Here is a 20803-nt window from a genome sequence, read left to right as displayed (position 1 = left end):
TGCAGTGGCGCAATCTCAGCTCACTGCAACCTCCATCTCCTGGGTTCCACCAATTCTCCTGCCTCAGCCTCCCAGGTTTTTCTTTTCTATTGCATCATTAGGCTGCAAATTTTCTGAATTTTTGTGCTCCATTTTCCTTTAAAAATGAAATGCTTTTAACAGCACCCAAGTCACCTTTTGAATGCTTTGCTGCTTAGAAGTTTCTTCCACAAGATACCCTAAATCATCTCTCTCAAGTTCAAAGTTCCACAAATCTCTAGGGCAGGGGCAAAATGGTGCTGGTCTCTTTGCCAAAACATAACAAGAATCACTTTTGCTCCAGTTCCCAACAAGTTTCTCATCTCCATATGAGACCATCTCACCCTGGACCTTATTGTTCATATCACTATCAGCATTTTTTGTCAAAGCCATTCAACAAGTCTGTAGGAGGTTCCAAACTTTCCCACATTTTCCTGTCTTCTTCTAAGTCATCCAAATTGTTCCAACCTCTGCCTGTTACCCACTTCCAAAGTCGCTTCCACATTTTTGGGTATCTTTTCAGCAATGCCCCACTCTACTGGTACCAATTTACTGTATTAGTTCGTTTTCACACTGCTGATAAAGACATACCCAAAACTGGGAACAAAAAGAGGTTTAGTTGGAATTACAGTTCCACATGGCTGGGGAGGCCTCAGAATAATGACGGGAGTGAAAGGGACTTCTTACATGGCAGTGGCAAGAGAAAATGGGGAAGAAGCAAAAGTGGCAACCCCTGATAAACACATCAGATCTCATGAGCCTTATTCACTATCACAAGAATAGCACGGTAAAGACTGGCCCCCATGATTCAATTACCTCCCCTTGGGTCTCTCACACAAAATGTGGGAATTCTGGGGGATAAAGTTCAAGTTGACATTTGGCTGCGGACACAGCGAAATCATATCAGATAGTATTTACAAGCCTCATAGTAACCTCAAACCAAAAAAAATACAACATGTATACAAAAAATAAAAAGTAAGAAATAAATCATATCACAGAGAAAATCACCTTCACTAAAAGAAAGACAGGAAGGAAAGGAAGAAGGAAGAGAAGGCTACAGAAAACCAGAAAACAAATAAGAAAACACCAGGAGTATTAATTCCTTACTTATCAATCATAACATTGAATGTAAATAGACTAAACCTTCCAATCAAAAGACATACACTGGCTGAATAGATTAAAAAACAACACCCAATGATCCATTTTCTACAAGAAGGACATTTTATCTATAAAGATATAAAGACTGGAAACAAAGGGATGGAAAAAGATATTCCATGCCAATGGAAACCAAAAAGGAGCAGAAGTAGCTATACTTATATCAGACAAAATAGATTTCAAAACAAAAACTGTAAGAAGAGACAAAAAGGTCATTATATAATAATAAAGGGGTCAATTTAGCAAGAGGATATAACAATTGTAAATACATATATACACCCAACACTGGAGCATCCAGATATATAAAGTGAGTATTATTAGAGCTAATGAGAGAGACAGATCCCAATACAATAATAGGGGGAGACTTCAACACCTCACTTTCAGCATTGGACAGATTTTCCAGACAGAAAGTCAACAAAGAAATATTGGATATAATCTGCATTATAGACCAAATAGACCTAATAGATATTTACAGAACATGTCATCCAATGGCTGTAGAATACACCTTCTTCTCCTCAGTATATGTATCATTCTCAAAGATAAACCATCAGGTCACAAAACAAGTATTAAAACATTTAAAAAACTGAAATAATATCAAGCATCTTTTCTGACCACAATAGAATAAAACTAGAAATAAATAACAAGAGGAATTTTGGAAACTATACAAATACATGGAAATTAAACAATATGCTCCTGAATGACCAGTGGGTCAATGAAAAAACTAAGAAGGAAATTGAAAAATTTCTTGAATCGAATGATAATGGAAACACAACATACCAAAACCTATAGGATACAGCAAAAGCAGTAAGTTTATAGCTGTAAGTGCCTACCTAAAAAAAAAAACTGCGAATAAGCAATTTAATGATGCACCTTAAAGAACTAGAGAAACAAGAGCAAATGAAATCCCAAATTAGTAGAAGAAAAGAAATAATAAAGATCAGAGCAGAAATAAATGTAATTGAAATGAAGAAAACAATACAAAAGATCAATGAAACAAAAAGTTTTTTTTTTTTTTTTTTTTTTTTTTTTTTTTTAAGTTAAACAAAACCAACAAACCTTTAGCAGGCTAAGAAAAAGAGAAGATCCAAATAAATAAAATCCGGGACAAAAAATGAGATATTACAGCTAATACCACAGAAATTCAAAGGATCATTAGTGGCTATTATGAGCAGCTAAATTCAGTAAATTGGAAAACCTAGAAGAAATGAACAAACTCCTAAACACATACAACATAACAAAGATTGAACCATGAAGAAATCTAAAACCTGAACAGACCAATAACAAATAATGAGATAAAAGCCATAAAAAAAAGTCCCCCAGTAAAGAAAGGCCAGAACCCAATGGTTTCACTGCTGATTCTACCAAACATTTAAAGAAATAATACCAATCCTACTCAAACTATTTTGAAAAATAGAGGAGAAAGAAATATTTCCAAACTCATTCTACAAGGCCAGTATTATCCTAATACCAAAACCAGACAAAGACACATACAAAAAAGAAAACTGCCGGCCAGTATCACTGATGAATATTGATACAAAAATCCTTAACAAAATAGTAGCAAACCAGCTGTGTGTGGTGGGCTCATCTGTAATCCCAACACTTTGGAAGGCTGAGGCAGGAAGATAGCTTGACCTCAGGAGTTTGAGACCAGCTTCGATAACATAGCAAGACTCCATCTCTACAAAAAGTTGGGCATCATGGTGTATGCCTGTGGTCTCAGCTACTCAGGAGGCTGAGGTGGGAGGATCGCTTGGGCCTGGGAGGTGGCGTTTGCAGTGAGCCAAGATCACACCATTGCACTCCAGTCTGGGTGACAGGGTGAGACCCTGTCTCAAAACAAACAAATGAAAAACCTAGCAAACGGAATTCAACAATACATTAAAAAGATCACCATGTGGGAGTTATCCCTGGGAAGCAAGGATGGTTCAACATACACAAATCAGTCAACATGATACATTGTATCAACAGAAGGACAAATGATGTGATACATCATATCAACAGGACAAAAACCATATGATGATTTCAATTGATGCTGGAAAAGCATTTGATAAAATTCAACATCCCTTCATGATAAAAACTCTCAAGAAACTGGGGACAGAAGAAACATACCTCAGAATAATAAAAGCCAAATATGACAGATCTACAGCTTGTATCATACTGAATTTGGGAAAAATTAAAGACTTTCCTCGAAGATCTGGAACTCGACAAGGACGTGCGCTTTCACCATCGTTATTCAACATAGTACTGAAAGTCCTAGCTCAAGCAATCAGACAAAGAAGAAAGGACATCCAAATTGCAAAAGAAGAAGTCAAATTATTCTTGTTTGCAGATGATATAATTTTATATTTGGAAAAACCTAAAGACTCCACTAAAGAAGTACTAGAACTCATAAATAAATTCAGTAAAGTTGCAGAATACAAAATCAACATACAAAAATCAGTAGCATTTTTATATGCCAACAGGGAACATTCTGAAAAAGAAATTAAAAAGCGGTTCCATTTACAATAGCCAGACATAAAATTAAATACCTACGAATTAGCTTAACCAACAAAGTGAAAGATCTCTATACTGAAAACTATAAAACACTAATGAAAGAAATTGAAGGACACCAAAGAGTAGAAAGATATTCCATATTCTTGGATTGGAAGAATCAATATTGTTAAAATGTCCGTATTACCAAAAGCAATCTACAGATTCAATGCAATCCCTACCAAAATACCAACGACATTCTTCACAGAAACAGAAAAAATTATCCTAAAATTTATATGAAACCACAAAGGACCCAGAATAGCCAAAGATATCCTAAGCATAAAGAACAAAACTGGAGAAATTACGTTACATGGCTTCAAATTATACACAGAGCTATGATAACCAAAATGGTACAGTACTGGCATAAAAATAGACACATAGACCAATGGAACAGAATAGAGAACCCAGAAACAAATCCACACACATACAGTGAACTCATTTTTGACAAAAGTGCCAAGAACATCCACCAGGGAAAAGATAGTCTCTTCAATAAATGGTGCTGGGAAAACTGGATATCCATATGCAGAAGAATAAAACTAGACCCCTGTCTCTCACTACATACAAAAATCAAATCAAAATGGATTAAGGACTTAAATCTAAGACCTCAAAGTATGCGAGTACTATAAGAAAACACTGGGGAAATTCTGCAGGATATTGGTCTGTGCGAAAATTTCTTGAGTAACACCCCACAAGTGCAGGCAGCCAAAGCAAAAATGGACAAATGGAATCACATCAAGTTAAAAAAAGCTTCTGCACCGCAAAGGAAACAATCAACAAAGTGAAGTGACAACCCATAGAATGGGAAAAATATTTGCAAAATACCCATCTGATGAGGGATTAATAACCAGAATATATAAGGAACTCAGACAACTCTGTAGGAAAAAAATCCAATAATCTGATTCTAAAATGGTCAAAATATTTGAATAGACATTTCTGAAAAGAAAACATACAAATGGCAAACAGGCATATGAAAAGGTGCTCAACATCATTGATTATCAGAGAAATGCAAATCAAAACTACAATGAGAGGTCATCTCACCCCAGTTAAAATGGCTTTTATCCAAAAGACAGGCAATGACAAATGCTGACAAGGATGTGGAGTAAAGGGAACCCTCGTACACCGTTAATGGGAATGTAAATTAGTACAACCACTATGGAGAACATCTTGGAGGTCCCTCAAAGAACTAAAAATTGAGGCTGGGTGTTGTGGCTCATGCCTGTAATCCTAGCACTTTGGTAGGCCAAGGCGGGCGGATCACTTCAGGAATTCAAGACCAGCCTGGCCAGCATGGCGAAACCCCATCTCTACTAAAAATACAAAGAAAAAAAAAAAAAAGCCAGGTGTGGTGGTGCCTAAGTAAGCTTGTAATCCCAGCTACTCAGGAAGCTGAAGCGGAAGAATTGCTTGAGCCTGGGAAGCAGAGGTTGCAGTGAACCAAGATGGTGCAAGACTGTTCCAAAAACAAAAAACAATAAAACCTAAAAATTGAGCTATCATACATTTGAGCAATCCCGCTGAGGACTATATACCCAAAAGAAAGGAAATCAGTATTTCGAAGAGATATCTGCACTCCCATGTTTGTTGCAGCACTGTTCACAATAGCCAACATTTGGAAGCAACCTAAATGTCCACCAACAGATAAATAAAGAAAATATGGTACTTATACACAATGGAATACTATTCAGCCATAAAAAAGAATGAGATCCTGTAATTTGCAACAACATGGATGGAACTGGAGGTCATTATGCTAAGTGAAATAAGCCATGCACAGAAAGACAAACATCACACGTTCTCATTTATTTGTGGGATCTAAAAATCAAACCAATTCCACTCATGGAGATAGAGAGTACAAGGATGGTTACCAGAGGCTGGGAAGAGTAGTGGGGGAATGTGGGGGAGGTGGGGATGGTTAATGGGTATAACTATAAAAAAACAGTTCTTTAACTATAAAAAATAAAGAATGAATAAGACTATAGTCAATAATAATTGTACTTTTTAAAAAATTGTACATTTAAAAATAACTAAAGAAACAGACCAGTTGCAGCAGCTCACGCCTGTAATCCCAGCACTTTAGGAGGGTGAGGCAGGAGAATCGCTTGAGCACACAGGTTTGAGACCAGCCTGGGCAACATAGTAAGACCTTGACTCTACAAAAATAAACAAAATTAGACTGGGCGCGGTGGCTCAAGCCTGTAATCCCAGAACTTTGGGAGGCCAGGGCGGGCAGATCACAAGGTCAGGAGATAGAGACCATCCTGGCTCACACAGTGAAATCCTGTCTCTATTAAAAATACAAAAAATTAGCCGGGCGTGGTGGCAGGTGCCTGTAGTCCCAGCTACTCCAGAGGCTGAGGCAGAAGAATGGCATGAACCCGGGAGGTGGAGCTTGAAGTGAGCACAGATCACACCACTGCACTCCAGCCTGGGCAACACAGTGAAACTCCGTCTCAAAAAATAAAGTAAAATAAAATAAAATAAAAATAAAATAAAATAAAATAAAATAAACACAATTAGCCAGGTGTGGTGGCACAAGCCTGTAGTCCCAGCTACTGTGGAGGCTGAAGTGGAAGGATCACTTGAACCTGGGAGGTCAAGGCTGCAGTGAGCTGAGATTGTGCCACTGCACTCCCAGCCTGGGCAACAAAGCAAGATCCTGAAAAAAAAAAAAAAAAGAAAGAAAGAAAGAAAAAAGAAAAGAAAAAGAAAGAAAAACCGAAAGAATATAATCATATTCTTTGTAACGCAAATGCTTGAGGGGATGAGTACCCATTCTCCATGATGTGATTATTACTCATTGCATGCCTGTATCAAAACATCTCAAGTACTACATAAATATCCATACCTACTATGTACCTATACAAATTAAAAATACAATTTTTGTTTAAAAATCCACTTGTAACTTCTGCTAATCAGATTGTATATTCAGGGCAACTTGAATCTATGCTCCTAGGTTGCAATCCCTAAGCCTGGATCAAATAAACTCTCTACTTATATTAATTTTGCCTCAGCTTCTTCCCTTTAGGTTGACAATGATCACCTCATGAAGCTTTCAAAAAAGCCTGAAAGGACTGGGTTTGGGGGACTTCCAAATAGCTGAACACAGGTTCCTGGAGGGTGGTGCACCCAGAGAGGGCATAGAAGCTCCAAGCACCTTCATGGGAAGGGACGCTCTGTTCATCTCTTCCACCTGGCCGTTCATCTGTATCATTTGTAATATCCTTTGTAATAGATGGATAACATAAGTAAGTCTTTCCTTGAGATCTGTGAGCTGTGTGCCTTTTTCCTTAGCTGATTTTAATCTATATCCTTTCACTGTAATAAACCATAACCATAGCTGTTTTTCTGAGTTTTGCACTTCATTCTAGGGAGTCATCAAACCTGAGGAGAGTCTTGGAGATTCCTGACAGACAAGTTACTTTTTTTTTTTTTTTGCCCCTCATATTGTCCCACATCCTTTGAATAACTGTGCTCTGCCTGATTTATTTGAGATCTTGAGCCACAGAGGTCTGTAGGTATTTCCCCACACTCTTGTTTGAACTTCCCTGCAGGCAGCTCTTCCTCAAATATTGTAGTTCAAGGTTACTGGTGTTTTCTAGTTTTATAAAAACTTTTTTATTTCATTTTATTTTAGGTTTGGGGGTACATGTGAAGGTTGATTACACAGGTAAAAACGTGTCACAGAGGTTTATTGCACATACTATTTCATCACCCAGGTATTGAGCCCAGTACCCAATAGTTCTTTTCTACTCCTCTCTCTCTTCCCCTACTCCTCAAGCAGACCTCAGTATCTCTTGTTTCCCTCTTTGTGTTCATAGGTTTTTATCATTTAGCTCCCGAAAAGTTATTTAAAAGAAGTTATTCTAAAGAGAAGAATCTGACCCCAGAGCCTATGATCTTTCCATCATACCCTACTGCTATAATACTAACAAAGGTAGGCAAACAGATATCCCTGATTTCTCCTGATGAGATACACTTCGTTTTGTACAACCAGATGGGATTGGAAGAACAATGCTAATTTTATTTAAACTGGTATGGAAGAACTACTCCAAGGGAATCCTATATCCTTATAAGTTGAAGGAAACTAAAATATTTCACTCCAAAGTATATTTCCTTGACATATTTCAAGATACCTATTCAGAATGACTGGAAATACAAGAATAGTTGAAAAGTTGTCTTTTGTGGGAGCAGGCGGATGGGGGGGCGGGGATTTGCATCTATAGAGAATATGTTCAGACAGGCTTTCTCTAAGGGCCTTCCTTCCCTTGTCAGATCTAGGAAAGATTAACTGAGAGCCTGAAACCTTTAAAGGTGTGAAAGCAATATTGACCATCTATTCTCTCTGAGGGTTGCTATAATACCTGGGAGGTTTCATCTATATAACAAGACCACCTTTGCTAGGCAGGCCTTCTCTTCTCCCCTTCCCATAACTGTTTTGCCATGATCTAAGCCTCCATTCTTTCTGTAATCTCAAGATGGTGTATAAGCTTCTATACCTCATTGGAGACTGGGGTAATCTTTCTGTGGTTCTCCCCCATGCACATTAATAGATTTGCATACTGTTTCTCCTATTTATCAGCCTTTTGTTGGTTGATTTTTCAGTGAACCTTCAGAGGGTAAAGGAGAAGTTTTCCCTTGGACCCTGCAAAGTTATGTCTTACTCTTAAATGTCGTTTTGCAAGACTCCTCCATTTTCCAAAATAGTCCTCCTCTTTCTCCTATTTGCTAAGTGTACATAAAAGAATCATTTTGCATGTTTTTCCCGAAAGAGATTAATTTAGTCAGATACCAAACTGAGCAGTTTGGCTTCCTGTAGGCCAGAGGCATGTATACAAAGCTAGATATAGCTTGCTTGTCAGTGTATGCGGGAGTGACTGACTGCTGGGGTTGTACCCAATCCAATTTCTCCTTCTTCTACATTATATACCCCAATTATTTTTTGCTGGGCACTGGTTTACTCAGCATAGGAACTACATTTTCTGGCTTTCCTTTCATTTATATGAGGCCATGTAAGTGAGTTCTGGCCAACAGAATATTACTCAGCATAGGATGAGTTATTGCAGTTAGATGAGTCCATGTAAGTAAATTCTGGCCAACAGAATGTGAATGGAAGTAGTGTGCCTTAAAGGAAAATGGAATGCCCTTGCCTTCCCCTCTTTCTTTCTTACTGGCTGAAATGTGGGTATGGTAGTGAATTACTTTGAACTATGTGGATAAGGGCAACATGTTACAGATGTTGAAGCAATAACAAGATAGAGGGAGCCTAGGCTTTTGACCCATTGAGCCACCATCAGCACCTGCTACATAATATGAGGCACATACTTTTGCAGACTGTGTTCATAATTACCACAGCTGTGACTTAGATTCTTTACAAGGAGGTATTCTTTACAAAAAGTTACACTTCATAACTGTTCTCATTCTCCTTTTTACTGGGAACGTTTGGTAAAAGATATCACTGGTTTTCGGCCAGGCGCGATGGCTCACGCTTGTAATCCCAGCACTTTGGGAGGCCGAAGCAGGTGGATCACCTGAGGTCGGGAGTTCTAGACCAGCCTGACCAACATGGAGAAATCCTGTCTCTACTAAAAATACAAAATTAGCTGGGCGTGGTGCTGCATGCCTGTAATTCCAGCTACTTGGGAGGCTGAGGCAGAAGAATCGCTTGAACTTGGGAGGCGGAGGTTGTGGTGAGCTGAGATGGCACCATTGCACTCCAGTCTGGGCAACAAGAGCAAAACTCCTTCTCAAAAAAAAAAAAAAAAAGATATCACTGGTTTTCAACATCCTCCCGTCTATAGCTTCAGAGACGTAAGATCCAGCAGTGTACCTGCCATCCTCTGGGTTTCCCAGCTGTTCACAGTTGCTCTGATGTTTTGACATCATTTATAATACAACATGTACTTCTGAAACTGTTTTTGCAAAAATTATAACTGAAGAAATTATGATAGTGAAAGAGATCTGACCTAAATAACTCCATCTTGCTTCTAACCTCCAAGCTGTTCTTGTTCATTCCTAGTGTAGGCCCAACTAACTTTGGGAGAAACTTAGTTTATAGTTTAACTTCAAAACAAACTTGGTAACAGCCCTTTCCCAAAACAAACTCCCTTCTTGCCTGGGGACTAGACTGCCTTTGCAGGACTAACAAATTAGCCTCAAGATTAGAAATTATGGTTTAGGAGTCACTGTTGTAAACCTGAGATCAGTGCTCGAGATATTTTGCAGATCCTGTGTTGAGGTGCACCAGCTGATGCCACCTAGGTGGATAAATTGGATCATGTGGTCTTGTGGCTCCCACCCAGGAACTGACTCAGTGCAAGAGGACAGCTTCAACTTTCTGTGATTTAATCTTCGACCTGATCAGTCAACACTCCCTGCTTTCTAACCCCCGACCGACCAAATTATCCTTAAAAACCCAATCATCAAATTTTCAGGGAGATTGATTTGAGTAATAAAACTCTGGTCTCCCATACAGCTGACTCTGCATGAATTAATCTCTTTCTGTCTTGCAATTCCCCTGTCTTGATTATCATCAGCTCTGTCTAGGCAGTGGGCAAGTAGAACCCCATTGGGTGTTACACTTCTGGAATTTCTTTCACCTATCCTGTACTGGAATATTAAAACCCAAGTCTCTAACTTCTCATGCCACATGGCTACTCTCTTATTCTGCCATTTGGGTTATTAAAAAAATAAATTTATTCCTTAAATTTTTTTTGGTAGAAACAAGATCTCACTCTGTTCCCTAGGCTGGTCTCGAACTCCTAGGTTCAAGTGATCCTTCTGTCTTGGCCTCTGAAAGTGCTGGGATTACAGGCGTGAGCCACCATGCCAGGCCAATTTGTTATTTAAAATAATTAATTACAGAAAGTTTGGGAAAATCCCCAACTCCCAAGATGACCAGTACTATGATATTGCATTTCCTTCTAATTCCTTTTATAAGTATCTTTTGTTTAAACATTGTCTACATCAAAATGTTTATTGTATGCTCTTTTCACTTACTACATTATAAGCATTTTCCCACATTGTTATCTAATATTCACAGCCATCATCCTTTACAGCTGTATTATGTCCTATTAAGTGACTATATTATACTTCACCTAATTATTCTCCTATTATTTGATATTAAGGTACTCTCTGTAGTGTTATACACAGTTTGGAAAGCATGTTGATGCAGTACAGCTGGTGAGAACTTAGAGCTTCCCTTGTCATTGCTGGCAATGTGTCACAACTATTGGTTCAGTCTGAAGTTCTGTTGCCTACCTTGCCCGAAGAATATGTAGATTTTCTATGCTTGTTTTTGGCTTTGTTAACTATTAATTTTATGAGGTGGCACAATATTTACATTTTAAAATTTAGGAACAACTTTTAGCTTGTGTTTAAATAAAAGCAGGTTGTCTATACTTTGATTTGAAAAAAGCAAGGGAATTGTTTCTCTGGAAAAGTGGTAGAGAAAATGTAAAAAATAACCATTGTCTGTGAAAGTCGGGACTGGGATCAGGGAAATGAAAACAAAAATAAATGTAGAGTTTCAATAATTCTTTCCATTTTCTTTCCTAAATATAGTTTTCAACCTCGGATGCACATTAGAATCACACAAGGATGCTTTTAGAAAAGTGTTGATCCACAGACCCTATGCCCAAAGGTTTTTTTTTTTTTTTTTTTTTTTAATGAGTATTTTAATTCAGTTTCAGAAAAAAAGGGTACATGACTTTGATGAGAAAGCACAAAATTAAGAGGCTTTTCTGGAAATCCAAGAAAAAGAAATAACCATTAATATGTTCAATAATTTTCTGGATCTTCTTCTTGTGTCAAAAGCAGCTGCTCCAAGAACTAACTAGCCCTCTTTATCTCCCTCTAACTGGGACAGACTAATTCCCCTCCACCCCCACCTCTCTTCTTTCAATAACACTGTGTAGGTGTTAATGGCCTGGGTTCTCACCAATGAACAGAATTGTCCTTTAAGCCAGCAACCCACAGGCAGTGGCACCCAAAGCCTCACCCTCAGTCCCCAGGGCAGAAGCCACAGAGCTGGCATTGTTTCCACTGTCTCAGGAAGAAGGAGCCAAAAGCTGACCCTCAGCACAAATCAAAGCCCAATATGGAGACAGAATAACTGCTTCTAGGCCGAGAGTTGGCAAGCTGTGGGCAAAAAAGGGGAGTTTTTGCAGCCACCGCATCTTTAGAAACAAGGGGAAAACTAGACCCTTTTCCACTATTACGGTCTACAAGGTACTCTACTGCTCCAAGGGGATCTGAAAGTACAAAAGGATCTGAACAAATAAGGAGAACTTTTCCCAGGCTGGAGATAAGAATGAAAAACAGAAAGATGGATGAATGTAATAAGGTGTAGGAAGATGATGCTGGGAACCTCCGTTCTTCACATGGCTGCCAGCCCCATAGAGGACAACACAGTAAGAACCAGGACAACCACTCCAGACTGGTATAGCTGGGGAATCTTCAGGCCTTTTCCTAGGTCCCACATCAAATGTCGGATCCCATTCTAGGTATGATACATGAGAGGGAAGACAAATGCAGACTTAGCTGTGTGGATCAGTGCTAGCCCCAGACACAGGGACTTCACGAGTTCCAAATAAGACTCAAAGTTCCCAGGGAGTAACAGGGCTGACATGCCAAAAAGAGAGACCCCTGCACTCAAAGCAATACCAGTGCCACGGTGGCAGATGGACATCGCCATGGGAAGAGATCAGCTGTAGATAGTGATGTGGGGAGATACAGGACGGTTTGAACCTATATTCTTATTCCAGAACTGCTCCATCTCTTCTTTGGCCATGGTTCCCAAAGGAACAGCATTTCTGATACAGAGCTGTGGGCTAAAGTGGGCTTGGAGGCAATGATGACTAACATGTCTCAGCAAGAGCACAGCCATCTGGGATTCCAGTCTGGACGGAAGTCATGCCCAAAGGTTTTCATTTTATTCATCTATGTTGGAGCCCAGGCATGTGCAGTGGGGTCAGAATCCACCACCCTAAAAGGCTGTGTACAAATAATGTGGAAAAACATTCAGCCTCACTAGCCATCAAAGAAATTCAAAATAGGTCGGGTGTGGTGGCTCACGCCTGTAATCCCAGCACTTTGGGAGGCCAAGGCGAGTGGATCATCTGAGGTCAGTAGTTTCAGACCAGCCTGGCCAACATGGCGAAACCCTGTCTTTACTAAAAATACAAAAATTAGCCGGGCGTGGTGGCACACGCCTGTAGTCCCAGCTACTTGGGAGGCTGAGGCAGGAGAATCACTTGAACCCAGGAGGCGGAGGTTGCAGTGAGCCGAGATCGTGCCACTGCACTCCAGCCTGGATGACAGAGCGAGTCTCCATCTCAAAAACAAACAAACAACAACAACAACAAAAAAGAAATTCAAAATAAAATGACAAGTGACTAATTTCTGTCTATAAGTGTACTTAAAAATAATAGAATATGTTGAACAAAGAAGTCAGACACAAAAGAGTATGAAGCTGCCCCAACAAGGTTGACAGGAAGTACATGCTGGGTTCTGGACAGCAATATAATTATGATAAAGCATTAATCGGGCTTCACTTTGGTCCACTTCCTTGTTGCTAAAAGTCACACAGCATTAGATACTGATCATTTGCATCCCCATTGTTCCTATAGACAGGACCTCTAACATTAGAATCCCAGCAGGGATTATAGGAAGCTGAGGCAGGTGGATCATTTGAGATCAGGAGCTCAAGACCAGCCTAGCCAACATGGTGAAACCCCATCTCTATTAAAAATATAAAAATTAGCCAGGCAGTAATGGCACGCGCCTGTAATCCCAGCTACTCGGGAGGTTGAGGCAGGAGAATCGCTTGAGCCTGAGAGGTGGAGGTTGTGATAAGCCAAGATGAGGCCACTGCGGTCCAGAGTCTGGGCAAGAGAGTGAGATCCTGTCTCAAAAAACAAACAAACAAACAAACAAACAAACAAACGGAATTGCTTAAGATGTTTTTCAGAAACAGATTCCAGCAACCAGTTTGAAGACCCCCAGAGAGGAACAGCATCAGTATAATATAGCTTCTTCATCTCCCTGTCCCATGACTTCACCCTGGACTCTTTGACCTGTTAACCATCTTCACATTTTGGCCCAATCCAAAACCCTTAAAAACCCTGACCCTAAGTTCCTCAAGGAGATGGGTTTGAGGTTTCCTCCCATCTCTTCATTTGATGACTCTACGATTAAACCTCTTTCTCTGCTGCAACCCAATGGCTTGGTGTATTGACTTGCTGTGTGCATTGGGCAACAAACCTATTATGGTTACAATTACATGTAATGTAATTCCATTTAGAAGAAATTCCAAGACAGGCAGAAATCAGAACAGTGGCAACTTGGAGGAAGGTGGGAAAAGCAGTAGGTGCAGATCAACTGCAAACAGGTTATAGAGGACTTTAAGGGACAGTGGAAATATTCTGTATCTTTTTTTTTGAGATGGAGTCTTACTGTGTCATTCAGGCTGGGGTGCAGTGGCATGATCTTGGCTCACTGCAATATCTGCCTCCTGGGCTCAAGTGGTCCTCCTGCCTCAGCCTCCCAAGTAGCTGGGACCACAGATGTGCACCACCATGCCTGGCTAATTTTTGTATTTTTGGTAGAGACAGGGTTTCACCATCTTGCCTGGCCTGGCCTTGAACTCCTGAGCTGAAGCAATCTGCCCACCTCAGCCTCCCAAAGTGTTGGGATTACAGGCGTAAGTCACTGCGCCTGGCCCTGTTCTGTATCTTCATTGGGGTGGTGGTAATATGGACACAAACATTTGTCAAAACTTATCCAATTGTATATTAAAAAATCTTTGCATATATTATATGCAAATTATATCTCAAACAAAGAATATTGGGGAAAATTTCATCAGAACCTCTGTCCCCCATCAATACTAGACTCAATGCTAACGAGGATGTGGTAAAATTGCTACTCTTACATAATGAAGGCAGAAAAATTTGGTAGCGTCAGAGGCATTTGAACCAGAGCAACTCCATCTTGACTAAGGGTTGGGTAAAATGAGAATGAGACCTGCTGGGCTGCGTTCTCATGAGGTTAGGCATTCTTTTTAGTCTCGTTTTGTCGCCCAGGCTGGAGTGCAGTGGTGCGATCTCGACTCACTGCAAGCTCCGCCTCCCCGGTTCACACCATTCTCCTGCCAGGAGCTCGCCACCACGCCCGGCTAATTTTTTGTATGTTTAATAGAGACGAGGTTTCACTGTGTTAGCCAGGATGGTCTTGATCTCCTGACCTCGCGATCCGCCGGCCCCGGCCTCTCAAAGTGTTGGGATTACAGGCGTGAGCCACCGCGCCTGGCTGAGGTTAGGCATTCTTAAATCACAGGATGAGATAGGAAGTTGGCACAAGATACAGGTCACAGAGATCCCAGTGATAAAACAGGATACAGTAAAGAAGCCAGCCAAAACCCGCCAAAACCAAGATGGCAATGAAAGTGACCTCTGGTCGTCCTCACGCCTCATTATATGCTAATTATAATGTATTAGCATGATAAAAGACACTTCCATCAGCGCCATGACAGTTTACTAATGCCATGGCAACATCTGGAAATTACCCTATATAGACTAAAAAAAAGAGGAACCCTCAGTTCTGGTAAATTCCTGTCCCCTTCACAGAAAGCACATGAATAATCCACCCCATATTTATAATCAAGAAATAACCATAAAAATAGCCAGCCAGCAGCCCTCGGGGCAGCTCCGTCTATAGAGTAGACATTCTTTTATTTCTTTACTCTCTTAGTAAGTTTGCTTTTCCTTTACTGTTTAGACTCGCCCTGAACTCTTTCTTGCATGATTTCCAAGAACCCTCAATTGGGGTCTGGGTTCAGGACCCCTTTCCAGTAATAGTAGGATACTTCGGAATGTTTGTCAACACATTTTAAGATCTATAGTTCTATAAAAATAAATTTAAAAATGAAAAATATAATACCAAAATGATTTTTTTCCAGCATTGTTTTGAATAAAAATATTCAACCATCAGACTAGTGAGTAATTCTTAACCAAATTAGGATTATGTTGTGAGAGTTAATTCCAGCAGGTCTAGGATTAACCTAAACTGTTTTGCTAAAGTGCCTGTTTGGCACTGACTGTTGGTCAAGCATATTACAGAGGGAAACAGAAAGATTAAAATAGTGTGTGGCTTCATAACCTCAGGTCCAAGTTGTTTCATGGCAGTTTGTATCAGTTTATCAGCATTGTTTTTTGATAACAGTGATAATGATGATTTGCACCTGGTCTCGTTGAGACCCCCAAGAAATCTTTGCTCTTGAAGCAGGTTACATGGCAGGAATATGCTTATGTGAACAACAGAATATAAAAAGTATTTAATAAAATCTCAGCTGAGACTTGGTTTTTTACCAGGGCTCCCTGGTTGTGAGGTGGTCAATGCACACATGAGTGGTTCCTGATCTCAGAGAGGAAGTACATCCAGCCACGGCCCTTACAGAGGGAACACCATTGCAGCTGCTGCCTGACTTCTCTGGACCCCTTGCTGTGAAACACACATGGGCTCTAACGCATATTCTTCCTCTAATGCTGTTTCTATATTATACCCTATTCCTGAAATAAGGTATACATTTGTTAGCACTGTAATTTTAGGTTCTGTTAGTCTGTTAGCAGTTGTACCCTGTTTAACTGCTGCTGTTAGTGCAAGGACATATCAACTTCATGAAATATTAAGTTATATGGAAATAGCAAATTTGAAGACTATAGCAACAAAGCACAATGCTTATCAGATGATATTAAGAGAAAGACAGTATAAAACTTTTATAAAAGCTATGATAATAAAACCATAAAATTATGTTTATTGACAAGACACTAGGAATGAACTTGGGAGAATGTCTGCATAAGTTTTGTTTCATTCAAAAATTTTATACTGATCATAGCTGAGAGGTGTGCCATAAATAATTATGAAAAAAATATTGCACTGGGCACAGTGGCTTACGCCTGCCTATAATCCCAGCATTTTGGGAGGCCAAGGAAGGAGGATCACTTGAGGCCAGAAATTTGAGACCAGCCTGGCCAACATAGTGAGACCCCTGTCTCTATAAATAAAAATTAAAAAGTGAGCTGGGTGTGGCTGCACGTGACTGCAGTCCCATCTACTCAGGAGACTGAGGTGGGAGGATCACTTGAGCCCAGGAGGTTGAGGCTGCAGTGAGTTGTGATCGTGCCACTACACTTCAGCCTGGGTGACAGAGTGAGATACTATCTGAAAAAAGAATTTGTTTTTTTGCAATGTTGTTTCATTATATGTAAAATGAAAAAAAAAGTAACTGCCTAAAAGCCAAATGTCATTTTACCTTTGGACAATGGTATTAGACTGATATACATATATGTATATATGTATGTATGTATAGAAAGAGAGAGTATTTAAGTATCATATATGTCACAGATATATCATTATATATAACACCTATATGATATACATATTACTAATATTCTGTGTCAATTCTCTAAAATAAGAAAAGCTCTTTAAATGAGGAGAGGGTGGTTCAGGCTGAGGAAAGTGTGTGAGGTGAAAAAAGTGTGAACGCAAGTGAGAAGGGTGTATTTGGGGAAAAACAAGTTCAATATCATCAAAGCTCAATGAATGGTAATTCCCTTCTCCTTCCCTCTCTTGAGAAGAAATTAGGCCCCACATCCCTAGGAAAAGCCCTATGGATAGCACTTTTGGAAACAGGAATTTTATTATGGCCCTCTTGAAAGGCTGCTTCAGTGAGCAGCGCACTATTTAGCCCTAGAGCTGGTTCAGCAAGAAAAAAACTACTCTACATAGTTTTCTTCCAAAGAGAACTTGTCTTTGTTTACCTCACATGGACATTAAGCAGCTTCAATAATCGCAAATATTCTTCACGTAGAGCTTCCTTCTCTTGCTGTAGCTTAGACAGCTTCTCTGACAATTCCTGGTTGCTTTTGACATCCTGAAAAACATTGTAAAATAATGAGAACTCTGACCTGACAAAGGTATGATGTTGAAGAAATGAAAAGTCTTTCTGGTTTAAAAAAAGAAAAAAAAAAGCTTATAGTCACTCCAGCTTCTGAGATCATAGTAGCTTCATGGGATTCCTGTACTTCCAGATTTTCTGAAAGTCAGCAACTATTTCCCTTGCCTTTTGCTTCCCCAGCCTTCTCAATAATTTTGTAAGCATCTAATTCCCTTTATTAAAAATCTTCCAAGGCCGGGCGTGGTGGCTCACACCCATAATCCCTGTATTTTGGGAGGCTGAGGCAGGTATATCGCTTGAGCTCAGGAGTTTGAGACCAGGCCGGGCAGTATGGTAAAACCCTATGTCTACAAAAAAATATAAAAATGTGCCAGGTGTGGTGGTGTGTGCCTGTAGTCCCAGCTACTTGGGAGGCTGAAATAGGAGGATGGCTTGAGTCTAGGAGGCAGATGTTGCAGTGAGCTGAGATCACGCCACCACACTCCAGCCTGGGTGACAGAGCCAGACCCTGTCTCAAAACAAAACAAAAAAAAAAACTAAAACATCTCCCAGCTTAAAGTATATAAAGTGAAAGCTGTTCTCTTGAATTGATTAACTGTGATAAAGTATTTGGTTCTAGAAGTCACTACAGTGATGAGAAACCCCAAGTTAGGAATTTGGGATTGGTTATCTGACCTGGCTAGCTTTGAAGGTGATATAATCTTGTCACGAGTTCTAGCAAAAGAATCCATGGCAAAAGAATTGATTATCACTTATAGTTGCTGGTAATGAAGTACTTTGGAAGACCACATGAGTGGTATGAAAAATGTTATGATGGAATTGAGGACTACAAGGATCGTGAGGTGGGCTAGCCACATCTGACCATGTTACTGAGCTTAGAAGAAAATGTCCAACTTGGGGATTTAATTACCAGAACAAGGCATTGTCTGAGAACCACAGACCTTCTATGAGTGTCCTAAAATAACTTATCTCTTGTAGTCAGAAGACCAATATATCCAAAAACCAAATCCCAAATATCAAGTGGATTGCAGAATTACAGTACTAACTGATTTCACAGGCTTGCCAGGTCTCTTATGTGAGAAACAGGGCTGTGGGAATGCGTGGAAACCTGAGAATTGAGAATGAAGATGTCTGAGAGGACTCTAATGACATTGAACCCCCTGGACCTCCAAATTCCACAGTGCCTCTCTTGCCAGCACAAGTAGGCCCTCCTCTCCTAAGGAGATTAAGTTTGAAGATTCTGTAATGATTTCACCCAAGGCACTTACCTTGTAAGGGGATGCCTACTGTCCTTGAGGCCCACCTCTATACCACCACCACTTCTCATTGTCTCCAATCCTGTAACTATAGCTGGATCCCAGCACGCCATGGTGAGTTGGGGTTAAGTGTAGGGACTGACTTGGGGACTGCCATATTGAAAGAATGGCAAGATTTTGCCAACTTAAATTAGCAGAAACTCTAGGAGTATATGCAGGAATGTATTTGTAGGGAGTTACACTAGTCAGTGCCCCTAACCCTTGAACAACATGAGAGTTAGGGGCACTGACCCCCCACACATAATTGAAAATCTGAATTATGATTTTTTTGACTCCCTACCAAATTACTAATAGCCTACTGTTAACTAGAAGTCTTATCAACAACGTAAGCAGTTAACACATATTTTGTATGTGTATCATGTATTATACTCTTGAAATAAAATAAGCCAGAGAAAATAAAATTTTATTAAGAAAATCATAAGGTAGAGAAAATATATTTACTATTCATTAAGTAGAAGTAGATCATCACAAAGTTTTTCATCCTCATTGTCTTCATGTTGAGTAGGCTGAGGAGGAGGAGAAGAGGAGGAATTGATCTTGTTATCTCAGGGGTGGCAGAGCTGGAAGAGGTGGAGAAGGTGGCAAGGAAGGCAGGAGAGGCAGGCACACTCAGTATGACTTTACAGAAATACACTGTAATTCGACTTTTTGGCTTTTTCATTTCCCTAAAAATATTTCTATATGGTACCAATCCTTCTTTCACTGTTTGTGTTAGTTTCAGTGCCTGTATCATATAGAAAGGTCCATACTGTAAAACAAGTCAAAAGCAATCTTGGATATTTGGAATCCTTCTGCCAGATTGTCTAAGGTCAATTTGTTTTCTAATACTGCTTTTTCTGTTTTCTTCCTCATCATGTGGCACTGGTTTGAAAGTGCTTATCTCCATCAAGTTGTCTTATTGTAATTCCTCCTCTGGGTGTGGTGTCTATTTGCTCTTAAATTTCTCCAAGATTCATACATTGAAACCTTGTACTCCCCACCTTTTTTTTTTTTTTTTTTTTTTAAAACCATATCCACACTCTTTTTCATGATTTCCCTGATAGGCTCTGTTGTAAATACTGTGAAGTCATGCCCACATCAGGACACAGTACTCTCCAGCAGGAATTTGTTGTTTTGGGTTTGATGGTTTTCACGGCCTTTTCTATAACAATGATGGCATCCTCATGCCTGTCACTTGCCACACAAATAAACTAAAAATGACAAAAATAAAAACAAACAAACAAAAACAGTGATGGCATCTTCAATGGTGCAATCCTTCCAGACTTCTCTATCAGGTTTCTCTTCCATAGTTGACAATCCTTTCCATAGAGTACCCTGTGTAATGAGCCTTAAAGGCCCTTATGACCCCGGTCCAGGGGCTGAATTACAGACATGGTGTTTGAGGCTGAATTACAGACGTGGTAATGAGCCTTAAAGGGCCTTATGACCCCGGTCTAGAGGCTGAATTACAGACATGGTGTTTGGGGGCAAGTAGACCGCTTTAACATCTTTGGTGTTGAACTCATGTGGTTCTGGGTGGCCAGGGGCATTTGTCCAACATCAAAAGAACCTTAAAAGGCAGTCCCTTGTTACCAAGGTACTTCTTGACTTCAGGCAGAAAGCATAGATGGAATCAATCTAGAAAACAAGTTCTTGTTGTCCAGACCTTCTTTTTATACAACCAAATGACTGACAGCTGTTGTTTACCTTTTCCCTTCAAGGCTTGGGGATCAGAAGCTTCATAGATAAGGGCAGTTCTGACAATAAACTCGACTGCATCTGCACAGAACAGTTGAGTCAGCCTTTCCCTTCCTGCCTTAAATCTGTGCTCACTTATTTTCCTTACTAATAAATGTCC

General features: G+C 39.9%; 1 protein-coding gene and 1 pseudogene across 15 annotated transcripts in view; both read right to left on the bottom strand.

Annotated features, from left to right (window-relative positions):
* CCDC30 (coiled-coil domain containing 30) overlaps positions 1-20803 on the bottom strand; it is a 189862-nt gene that overhangs the window by 27163 nt on the left and 141896 nt on the right. For all 14 annotated transcript variants that reach the window (XM_050797818.1, XM_050797856.1, XM_050797836.1 and 11 more), the window contains one exon: positions 17514-17626. In XM_050797818.1, the coding sequence (XP_050653775.1) occupies positions 17514-17626 (113 nt within the window). The remainder of the gene's footprint in view (positions 1-17513; positions 17627-20803) is intronic.
* LOC126960975 (succinate dehydrogenase cytochrome b560 subunit, mitochondrial-like) lies at positions 11351-13024 on the bottom strand (annotated as a pseudogene). Its single transcript, XR_007728157.1, has one exon. The product of XR_007728157.1 is annotated as a succinate dehydrogenase cytochrome b560 subunit, mitochondrial-like (transcript).

Source organism: Macaca thibetana, chromosome 1 (genome assembly GCF_024542745.1).
Source record: "Macaca thibetana thibetana isolate TM-01 chromosome 1, ASM2454274v1, whole genome shotgun sequence".
NCBI lineage: Eukaryota > Metazoa > Chordata > Mammalia > Primates > Cercopithecidae > Macaca > Macaca thibetana.
This window is presented reverse-complemented; position numbering and strand designations above follow the sequence as displayed.